Here is a 12123-nt window from a genome sequence, read left to right as displayed (position 1 = left end):
CATTGTGATAAGTAGGCAATGCTCTACTTTGAAATTACTTCTTCCTACATTTTAGGAAATAATGTGAGATCATTTGAAACAGCTCTGTTCACCGCTATAGCATTGTACCTTTTTATTTTGAGAGTATAGGTAGTTAAGGCAAAACCATGGACATTTCATGTGTTGTGTGGGCGTTTGGCTGTGATGTCTGCCTTTACTGGTTCTCAGTATTGTCTGTGGGAGAGAAATACCTCAGGCAGGCGGATTTGGTTGGGAGTGTATGGTCATCTGGCTGCTAGAGAATTTTTAGTTCCTTACGCAAATTGTACTTGAGCATCTCTTCAGTATTGTTTCTCTAACCCCTTCTTGGAAAGCTGACACATACAAAGTTGTTTTTAGTCTATTGAACCCTGATGGAAATGCAGTAAATATATAGGTGGACTGCTACAGATGGTGAGAATACTGAAGTGATAAGACTATAAGGAACTAGTGACCTATGAAAACCAAAAGAAACGGCTGCAGTCCAGGCCCAATGAATTACATACTTACTCGGTATGTACACCGTTTCAGCCTGTGGAGACTTTACAGGAGGTGGGAAAAGGCTCTGTGTTTCAGAAAACCACAGTCATTCTGGAAGTTTCTAATGTCTTAGGGAACCAGAACTGAGATCTGTGTGTAGGTGTGCTTACAGCTGCAAGAAGGATCCCACCCTAGAGTATCTCAGAAGAACTATCCTAAGCTGGGTAATGGGGTGTGTGGGGGGTGGGATAAAAGTGGAAGGTTTTGTACAACTGAGTATAATCATTAAGAGGATCTAGAACTTGCACATAACGGCTCTTTAAATTAAAACTAAATGTTTCAATTTAAAAGTCAGTTCCTTGGTCACAGCCTCCTTTCAAGTGCTTAATAGCCACATGTGGCTAAGTGACGGTCATATCACTGCACAGAAACAGAACTTTTCCATGATTGCAGAAGCTTGTATTGGACAGAATTTTGTCACACAGTTTCTTACTTCAGTGTAGTGTAAGACACTGTGACGTTTGCAACAGCACTGAAGTTTTTATTTATTAATAGTGAACACCATTTAGCTGCCAGGACTAAGAAATTTAAGTAGGATGACTTTTACATATTGTTGTTTTGTGTGTAAAGAGATGAAAGATTAGTTTTATATATCTAAAGCAGTACACACTTAAATTGCTGATTTATGGACTATGTGGATTAAGCACCTTAAGAGTTGGCCAGACGTTATATTTAAAATATAACTTGAATTGAAACCTGGCTTTCACAGCCCACCACTAGTGTGGCCTTCACTGTACCCATGAACTGGCCAAGTAAGAGTCTCTGTGTTAAAGTCCTTTGATCCATAATCAAATCTTTAAAAAAAAATTGTTTTTAAAAATTGAGGTGAAATCCATATGACATGAAATTAGCCATTTGAAAGTGGACAGTTCAGTGGCATTTGGTACATTCACAGCGTTGTGCAGCTTACTACATTCTCATCGCCTCCAAAGGAAATCATCCTCTTTAAGCAGTCATTTAACACTCCCCTTTTCCCAGCTTTTGGCAATCAACTATTTACTTTCTGAGTGTATAAATTTACCTATTGTGAATATTTCATGTGAATGGAATTGTACACGTGATCTTTTGTGTCTGGCTTATTGCACCATTATCAAATTTTAAGTAACAGTTTTAGGATTCACATTATCATTTGTGTTAAACCATAGGCAGTTCTGTTGCCTGACTGTCTTTTGGTAAAATCTTTCACTTGTTTTAAAATTTTTGGTAATATACCTTGTATCATAGCCAGTTCATTAATCTTCCTTTATCATAAACAATAGCATTAGTTTCTTTTAGTTTGAGGTATGGCAGTTTTATTAACTAGAACACTTCTGATAAACTTTCCCACCTAATTAGAATTGTTCTTTTTTGAATACTTGATGAGGGTGTGCTCCTGATGAGGATGTATCTTCTGCACATGGAGATGCCATTAGAAAGTATGAAACTGCTTTCACTCCTTGGGAGGTTTACTAACTTCTCCTTGACTAGCAGATACGAAGCGTGCAGGACTTGGTAATCAAGCCCCAATGGGTATGTTTGCCAGCCATGAAAAAGTGACTTTGGACCTGGTAGAATTACAAGCCTATGCGCATTAGTAGCCAGTAAATCTGGATGTGATGTATATTATGAATAATAGGAGTAGAATGAGAAAGGGTTGGAGATGTGTGTGAATGCGTATGTGTGTGAGAGAAGAGACTGGGTACAAATACACTGACAAGTTTCAGTGTAAAGAACATGTTGCTGTAGCTGTGATTTTTCTGGTTCATTGTTCCAAAGTCATCAGTTCGCAGATGTTGCCACCATTGCTATTTGAATTGTAATGTGATCCATGGTCTGAATGCAAAGATAAGCTTTTTTTCTTCCATCCTGGGGTAACTATTGTCAGCTTCTGATTTTGAGGCCCTTTAATGTCATCATTATGTGTATATTAATAACTTAATTGCTGTTTGTACTTGACCCTGTCTCTGCCTCTGTAAGCTGTACAAACTGAAGACAAATGTGTTACAAATGTAGGGTGTTTTGAAAAATAAAACCATGAATAGATTTTTATTATGCTGCATTATGCAGCCATAGAGATAGTCTTATGACTGATGTCACTGTCCTGAGAGGTGCCTTACAGCCTGAGGCATGTATTGTGTATTTGTAAATCTAAGAGTTGGTTGTAGAACCAGGTGTTGAGGTGTGTGTACTGTTGGGTCTTATAAAGCCCATTTGCAGTTTGGCATGTCTTATAAGTGATGGAGAGCCCCCCATACTGATTGTCTCAGTCTTCCTTGCCTTACAGTGCTTGACCATCCGGTGTCATCACTTACTTGGTTTACTTTTACTAAGGGATTTTCAGCAGGGGCTGTGTGAGGAAGGGCAAGGTGGCGTTTGTGTAACTTGGAGAAGCCCATTCTAATACGTCAGAATGTTAGCTAAGTTACCGCTTACTTCATAGGGTTGGAGGGGTGGTTAAATAAGATAGCAATCAGCACAGGAGGGCGCAATAAAAATTTAAGTGGATTTAGGGTAACTTGCCACAACCTCCAACCCTGCCTCCAGCACTGTGTGGATTTGTGAGTGTTTCTATCCCTGTCTGGCCCATAATAGATGTGCAGTATATGTTAGTTGATAGAATTGAACTGACGGCTCATTACATATTAGGGAGTGGGGAGTCACTTGCTGAATATCTCCTAGGTGCGAGGAGTTCTTTAATTGCAACTAAACAAATGCATACTCTCATTCAGTGCTCTGAGCAATCCTGTCAGGCAGCTGGCATGTCATTTCCATGATTCAGTGAAATAATTGCCTCTCACCACTTGTACGTGGCACTCTAGGCTTTAAAGCCAGGAGTCAGCCCAGTGCTGGCCTCTCAGCACCAGTGTCTGCGCCTCCTCCATCCTGAGGTTGGCACGTCAGCCTGATCTCCGAGCACTGCCTGACTTTCTCTGGAAGTTGAGTAATTTTTCCTTACTATACCTTTAAACTTTTCTTTGAAATAGGAAGTGAAAAAAAAATCTTTTGTGAAGTAGAATTACTGTTCCTTCCAAACCTAGTTCAAATGCTTTTTCCATTTCTGTTAACATCCTGCTAATCGCATAGGTTGGGGTGTCTTAGACCATTCACTCTACCTTCCTGCACCTGTCCGGTGTTGCCCCTGTTACCTCTGTGCTTTGCCTCTCCAGCTGCACTGTGCCGCGGTGGGAGCCATGCTGGTGTTGCTGGCTGAGGTGTCTTTCCATTTTAAGGTCATCCAAATACCACTGTATGGGATCATCTGCAGCAGTGACACTAAGTATGTCACTTCTCAAGAGATGTTGGTTGCCCTTTACCTTTCAGGGGCAAGATACTCCTTTCTTCACTACTGCATGTTATAGAAGATTGGGCTGAAAACTTTTCTTGACTTACAGGTCTTAACACTCCAGGGGAGTGATTTTAAATATAACTTTCGCAGATTATGAATTCAGTGTTTATTGGCGTGCAGGATTTATGTGACTTCAAATTGTTCAGTGTCTTTTCTGCATCTTGGAGATTCTTTAAAGCAAGGGCACTTTCATACCAGAGTATCATTAGGCTTTCAGATATAAAAAGAAATTTAAACCTTTAAGTGTCAGTATATATTTCTCATACATCTCTTTCAGTGATATCAAATAGATTTCAGTGTGACAATTGTGGAAACTGGATTGTTGCTTGATCTTAGAATTCTAGTAGAGAGACAAAGCCAGTGTCATTTTAATCATCTTTTCTGAGATGTTGCAAGGGCCCATTCATATTTCAGGGACTTTATACGAATGTCCTTTTTACTTTATTGGTATCAAATAGAATTTATTCAAGGATCTTGATGGTAAAACATGTATGATTATAGAATTTTAAAAGGGCTAATCATAGCCTTCTTTGACTACAGCTACCAAGAGAAACTAGAGAAGTAATGTGTCTTTGTTGAGCAAAATCATTAATCTAATCTGTGTATGCTGCTGAATACTCTTTAAATATATGACAGAAAAGTTTTTGAAGCAAAATATGAGAATAAGCATACTTTTATAAGTACATTTCAGTTACTAAAAGGATTCAAAGTTGGCTGTGATTGGTAGATTTTTACACGTAGGTTAAACAGACTTATAGTTTGAAAACCTGAGTTAGTTGCCATTAGTTAGTTCTGGATTATTGAGATTTTGTTGGGTTATTGAACTTAGGTTTTTAGTGTATTTTAGAACATAAATAAAATAGATGTATAGCTTCAATTTTTAATAGAACTTATTTCTATTAAATAGCACCTGTGGAACCTTCTCAAGAGGAACAATCATGTGAAGGTAAGCATCTATAATATGACTCTTTGAATATCTAATTGAGAAAACATTTAAGTTGCCTGTAGTGTATAAAGCTAAATATTGTTTTGTAAATATATATTATATCTCAATTTCTTGTCTAGGTTCAAATTCAGTTGTTAGCATGGAAGTTTCAGAACCTGTTGGTAAGAAAATTTCTGACCATATTAATATAATATTATGAAACTCTTTCACTCAAGATTTAAGGTGCACATGTAAGTGTTATGATTATTGTAATGCCTACATTTAACACTGACATTGAATCTTTGTGTTTGGATTAACCATGCCATGATAAATTTAGTAGTTGTCAATATAGAGGAATTGGGTGGAAGAATGCTAGTCAGTTTAAATAGTTATACTTGTTCCATTTACTTTGTGAGAAATCCTTCCTTTGTGTAACTTTCTTATTTTTAAGGGTTTTATATTTACAAAAATTTGATACCAAAGATATTACTTGTAGAGGGAAAAGAAAAGAGCCCCTAAATCCTGTGTTCTGGTTTTAAACTTTCCCTTTTTTTCCACTGTCAGGGCATTTTGATGATGGAGTTACTGGGTTGTTACAAACGATACATCCGCTGTTCACATTTTGTTTGTCCTTATGAAATGAAGCTTTATAAAAATAGAAATCTCTCGTAGTCTCTGAGTCAGCTCTGGTGTCAGCAGTGAGGCCAGCTTGAAAGCTATTATCCATTTCTGTTGTGAAAGATACTTTCCTATGTGTCACTAGACATTGGAAACTGGAACTAAATATGCAAAGTTCTATTTGTTGTTTAAAAGCATCTGTGTTTTAAAGTATAGACTCTAAATTTTTTACCAGAATACTGAGTTAAAATACCTTATTTCAGTAGAAAATGGGGAGACAGAAATGTCTCCAGAAGAATCATGGGAGCACAAAGAAGGAATCAGTGAAGCAGAGCCAGTGGGTGGCTGCTTGGGAGGTGGCAGGCCCCAGAGGAAAGTGCCCAGGAGATGATGGAGGAGGAAGAGGAGATACCAAAACCCAAATCTGTGGTTGCACCACCAGGTGCTCCTAAGAAGGAACTTGTAAATGTAGCATTCATTAGGCATGTAGGTAAGTTGCGTTCACAGCAATAAGAAATGACCAGAGTTACTGTGTACAACAAACAGAACATCTTACTTGGCTGCTTGGAGATGTTTAGTGAAACTGGAATTGATCTAAATGTCTTGACTTTTAACTTGATTTTTTAGCTGGCAAAAAATTGCCAGCACTTTGTTCTTGAAGGTTGGGCCAATTAACAGTTATATAATGGAATAGAAGCTGGAAGAAAATAAGCTACAGTATATTTGTATGATGCATAATTGGTCTCTAGACCACTGATGATGGCTCAGCATATTATGACATTTATTAACATTCTAGAAAATGTGCCTATTTTTTGTGTGTGAGCTTCAGTTACTCTGTTAACTTTATAGGATTGACTTTACTAAGTAGTTTGATTTTGCGTAATGTAAGAAATTAATTGGAGTGAGTTCTGCATGCTAGTCAGGTTGCTGGTTTAGCACAAAACACCCTACTTTATTTATTCAGGTGTTCTCTGTCTGACTTACTCCCAAAATTGTGAAAGGAAAATACAGGATTATGTGTCCTTTTTTCTTCTCTTGATCTCTGGCTTCCCCTCTTCTTTTTCAGTAGCCAGGACCCTTTTGAAATTTGTAAAAGCACACCTGTATCTGCTAAGAGTGAAAGGCAGGCTGGCCACCTAAATGGAGCTCTCAGTCCTGCTCTGCTCTTGCTGTCCACTGAGGCTCTGCTGGGGTGATTTATATTCTGTGGTTGATGTGCTCTAAGCTAACGGTCAGGGAGGAATCTGTCCAAAAATTCATTTCTTTATCAGTAAAGCAGTTCTCAGTCATTGTTGAACTGCAGGGGATCTTAGCAGCTTCATTTTACGAAGAAGAAGGTAACTAGCCAGAGCGTGTGCCCCAAATTCCTATCATTTCAGTGGCTGTTGCAAGATGTAATTATATCAGCTAAATGATTTGGTGTATTTAATTGTTGGTATTTGGGGTTTTTGTCTTTTACACCTGGTTTACACATTGTTGATTACTTTTAGATGCTGGCAAGTCAACCATTGGAGGACGAATAATGTAAGTATTTTCTGTTAAATAATAGAGTGAATTTAATGGAATGTTTTGGGCATGCCCCCCCCTCTGAGTGTGGCTTTTTTTCCTGTATAGTTTTAATGTTATCCATAGATGGACTGCATATCAAAGGGGCATCAGATGAGACACTTGCTAAAATGCAAATCTTATGGCAGCACTTACCTGCTTGGAATCTTTCACTCTCTACACAAACCTTTCACAACAAATTCAGACTTCTTGAGATGATCTATCATGCTCTCCTGGCCCTCTGAAAGCCTCCCAAGTCTTACTCTATTTCACACATACATGCTTGCTCTTGTGTGTATGCACACATACACATTCATGCACCCACACATGCACTCCAATAGTTATGTAAGTATATATGCAGCTCTTGCAATAGGATAACTTTTTAAACTATACCTTTACAACTTCACACAGGCACCTTCTTGTCTCCTACCCTTCTTTTCAACATTTAGACTCAGAGCAAATATTTTTCTGATCCCCACAGTTTGGGGAGAATGAATCCGCTTAGAACTGTAATTAATACCAATCTATGCATATGTCTACCCAGTGTATCCCAGCCATTCTAGTGGAATTTTACCTGGGTGTTTCTGCATTTCCCAGTGGAGTTTAAGTACCTTGTAGGGAGAGACCATGGTTGTTTGTATACAAAGTTTGGTACAGGGAATATAAAATAACTAAATACATTTTGTAAGATAAATGACAAATTAATAAGTTTATTTCTTGGCATTATATGTGGAAATTGATATTTCTCTCCTGGTTTTTTACTGTGTCTATTTTAAAAACATGTAAAAAATGTATTAAGTATAAGGCCAGTTATCCTACTATATAAACAATTAATATGTACATACTATGCAAAAATCATTTTATCCTACTATACAAAAAATGATTGTTAGCCTTTTGTTTTATTTCCTGAATTATATCCACATGTGTTTACAATTTAATATAAAACAGAATATTGTATAATTCAAGTTTTTAACATGTATCTTTAAATAAAAAAGAATGTTATTTTTAACAAGTTGACTATAGTCATCTAAATTGTAGGATAGTAGCTTGTTATTTTTAAAGAAAATAGTAACTTTGTTTGGAAGAAATTTTAATGAGCCTTTTAGTTATTCTAAGGAGAGAATAGAGTAGATTGGAGAGACTGAGACAAATTGGGAGTTAATTTGCTCAGTAAAACAATGCAAAAGAGACTCCCCTTCTCACATTACAATAGAATTGCTGATTTTCAGCAGGACACACAGCTGACTAAAACGAAAACATTTCCCAGCCTCTCATGTAACGTGACAAAGGGCTACACAGTAAGATGTAAGAGAACTCTTCCTGCAACTGCAAGGGAAAACTGGTGCATATTCCTTACCCTTCCTCTTCATTCACTCCTCTATTCTGCTTCTTAGAATGTGCTATGATGGCTGGAACCCTACTCATACACAGACACTTCTATAATGACCTTTGTTCAACACAAATCTGATATACATCTCTGATTGTTTTGTAGGGGAGTATTCCTAGAAATGGAATATATGCTTAATGCATTTGGTCAAAATAGCCAAATAGCACTCTAGAACAGTTGCAACAAAATACAGTCACACAAACAATGGATAAATGTCTCAATTCAAAATTTGTAAATATCACTGGACACTCTTATGTTTGAATCTTTGGTAATTTTTAAACAAAGGCATCTCACTGAATTTGAATATGTACTTTTTGTATTTTCTGATTGGGCTAAATTTTACTCATTATGATGCCTTTTATAATTTTTTGCTTTTAGTTTTTTATGTCAACTTTTTCCTCTATTTAGTTCATTGTATTTCCCTAATAACTGAAGTAGTTACATATTTAAATTTTTTACCTATTTGCATTAAAGATGAAGATGAGAATACTTTTCTAGTTTGAAATTTGTCTAATTCTCATTTTTTATATACATGTATATATATATACATGCACACACACACATACATACATACCATTATATAAAATTCTCATTTCAAGATACAAAATGTAAAATTATATATTGAAAATATGCTTCTTTGAGAAATTATATTAGTATCTCGTGATTTATTTATTGTTAAAAAATTCTTATACATGTCTACACATACAGAGAGAGTAGAAAATAATGTCTAACATAGGCCTTAACTTAAGGTTTGAGAGGAATTTTCAAATTCATGTTTAAAATACCTTGCCTGTACTCACACAGCTTAATAGAATCAAGAACTATTTCAGAAACTGGTATTAATAAGACCTTACTACTCAAAGACATTCTAAAACAAGCAGATAAATCTGTGACTAACTTGATTGTTTAATTCAGGAACTTCCTAAAAAAAGATTTTTCTGAACAACATACTGCTCAGAAAGCTCTCCCTCAGAACGACAGATTTCTCCTTAGGGTAAACAGCCCCCTTTACTAGGGCAATATATCTCAACTGGGCAAAACTCCTGCCTATCAAAATACTCATCAAACACTTACTTCACTGTGTCCACCAATCCTAAACAATTCTGCTGTAAACTTCACACAATATAATGAAGTTGCTATATGAATGAACTTGCACTTGTCTAATACCAGATACCAAAACCTTATAAATCTATAGCCTTGACAATCCAACACCATCCACACACATATTCTTCAGAAGCACTACCAAGAAACATACCAAGGTGGCAAGTTTAAGTCTCCTGTATTGCAGTAAGATAAGCTTGGCTTAGATCAAAGGATAGGTCACTGACAGTTTATTTGGTGGCATTTTTGGAGATTTAGAAGTAGATCATATGGACTCTATAGGAGGATGAGACTTTATGTGTGGCTCCTCTACCCTATTAGATTCCCCTTCTGCCATGCCTTTCTTTAACATGTCCTTTGATGTCAGCTAGAGGACATTTTCAATTCCTGTCACTAGGAAATCCACACTTCCCTTAAGGGTAGTTTCTAGTTTTTCTTCTACTGCTTCTGCCTCTTTTTCATCTTAGACTCTAGCACAGGTTTTCAGTTACTCAGCTGCTTTAAGACCCATTCTTGGAGGAGTGGGCTGTGGGCAGAAGAGTGGGGAAGTCATGCAGAGAGCAGAAGACGCACAGATGGCAAGAATGAGCTTCTAATAAAATATGTCCAATTAGTTATTATGCGAAAAAGGGACCTTTTTCTTCCCCCATCTTGGTTCACATTATTAAATTCCGCCTTTATAATCCTACAGGATGAATGTGAGGAGACAGTGAAAGCTACATCCTATCTTGTATGGCATTGTTCAGTAGATCTCATAGATCCTGCATCTCTGAGTAACTGGGTTGGCACTGAGGGAGGCATAAATCCCTTCTGTCCAATTCCACAAGCTGGAATTTTTATTTCTATTATGCAGTAAACTGTGGGTCAGAGTAAATTATCAAGTTTGATTGTATTTCAATGTTATAGCAAAGAAAATCATCTTGATTTTAGCAACAGGTAGATTGCCAATTTGGTTTGTCAGATATCATGAGTATTGAAATGAACATATTTCATAAGTTTATACAGATTTTCCTGAAGTTTTCTTCAACACTATTAACATATAATTATAATGCTTTGTGAGTTTCATTTATCCAAATCAATTGACTACTTTCAGCATTTTCAACATTTATCTTATATCATCATTTGGGTACCAAAGTAACATGTTTGCATTCTGCACATTTCAATTTTTCAATGTAATTGTCTTTTTCACAAAATATTCATTGTATTTTCCAGAGGGAAACTTACTTGTACTTTAGTATTTTTAAAACTAAAGTTCTTCAAAAATTTCACCTATAAATCTTAGTGAAAATATAATAGTGATTTGTAATATTTACATAAGAATATAAATCACTTATTTTTTTTTCAATAAATTGCTTATGAATATATTCTGGTATTCTATTTTTGCCCTTAGACAGAAAACACACCTAATTTTTCATTAAGATATGTTTTTGCAGCTGTCATATTTAATATAATGACTATTATCTCTTTTTTTAAAAATGTAGAGAAAAGTTTTACAAAGTCATTTTCATAAATCCTAGTCCAAATTACATATATCTTGAATTTTATCATGTTTTTATCTTATAAAGAACCTCCTTATTTTTCCCTTTTTTTGCTTACTAAAAATGTAATGTACTAGATATAGTTACAAATCTGTGCAACATTCAACTCAGTAAATGCTTATTGAAAACCTACTATGGGCAAGATGCCCTGGAAGAAATATAAATTAGAATCAAACAGCTCTTGTTTTAAGGAGCTATGTTGTATCATATGAAAAGAGCTGGAAGAAAGCCCTGATAGATTCAAATGCTACAGAACATGATTAAAATAGTTTAGAAATCTCTAAATTATGGTGAAGATTAAAAAACTAGATTTGGACCTAATCTTATAAGTTACATTGGAACCAGATGAGTGGAGTTGGAAGGATACTGATTATAGCCAATGGGCAATGAAAGGAGGGCATTAAGTTCCATAGTGTCTTCTGAGAACGGACACAAATAGTCCCATCTTATCTTCCCAAAACATGTTTTGTTGATTTTGTGAACTTGAAATGCATTGTTAAACTGGTATCTGATGGAGAGGTTGTCCTTCCCCTATTAAATAGCCTACCGACCGCCGAGGACAACCTGGCCAGGCAGTAAGTAGAGTTTGGGCACATGATTAAGCAAAGCTGGAATGTAGTGCATTTGTAAAGAAATTATGGGCAGTGACCCTGGAAAATGAGTAGGCTATATTATGGAGAACCCTATATAAATCTTAAAGTTGTATTGTATTAGATCTTTATCTCAGTTCACAAGATAATTTCAGAATAGTAATGCATTAAATTGGCTTTTTCTTACCAGTTATGATTCTGTTCAAAGGTTAGAGAGCTGCCACCACCACAAGTTATCTTTCCCTTCCTGTGTTCAGACACTCAAGTCCTAAGGAGCCCAGTTGGGATAAATGAGATTCCTCAGCAGTAAAAGATTTTTGATATCACTCTTGCATAAAGAGAATGCTTGTTTTAGTGACTAGCTAAGCAGTTATTCCTTATCTCTAATTCGGTTTTTAAAAATCATTGTGATTACTCTCTGGGTAAAATCCCATGTTCCAATGAGGCATCTCGGCCATCTGCATGACCGCCTCACTTCAGAGATGTGGGCAATCAGCCATTGCCACTCCCTGTATTGTTTCTTCTGTGTTGTGTTA

The 12123-nt window shown here is 36.2% G+C and overlaps 1 protein-coding gene across 35 annotated transcripts in view; it reads left to right on the top strand.

Moving 5' to 3' along the window:
* LOC140843999 (eukaryotic peptide chain release factor GTP-binding subunit ERF3A-like) overlaps positions 1-12123 on the top strand; it is a 157471-nt gene that overhangs the window by 15827 nt on the left and 129521 nt on the right. For 14 of the 35 annotated variants that reach the window (XR_012122020.1, XR_012122022.1, XR_012122019.1 and 11 more), the window contains 3 exons: positions 4791-4829; positions 4949-4990; positions 6917-6950. Coding sequence is in view for 9 of the 35 variants with exons in the window: in XM_073214848.1 (XP_073070949.1) it covers positions 4791-4829; positions 4949-4990; positions 6917-6949 (114 nt within the window). In the remaining 26 variants the exon portion in view is untranslated. Of the gene's footprint in view, positions 1-4790; positions 4830-4948; positions 5060-5689; positions 5917-6916; positions 7984-10150; positions 12119-12123 lie in introns of those variants that run through there. The other 21 variants (XR_012122031.1, XR_012122024.1, XR_012122029.1 and 18 more) reach the window with 5 other exon arrangements.

Source organism: Manis javanica, chromosome 10 (assembly GCF_040802235.1).
Source record: "Manis javanica isolate MJ-LG chromosome 10, MJ_LKY, whole genome shotgun sequence".
Classification (NCBI taxonomy): Eukaryota; Metazoa; Chordata; class Mammalia; order Pholidota; family Manidae; genus Manis; species Manis javanica.
This window is presented reverse-complemented; position numbering and strand designations above follow the sequence as displayed.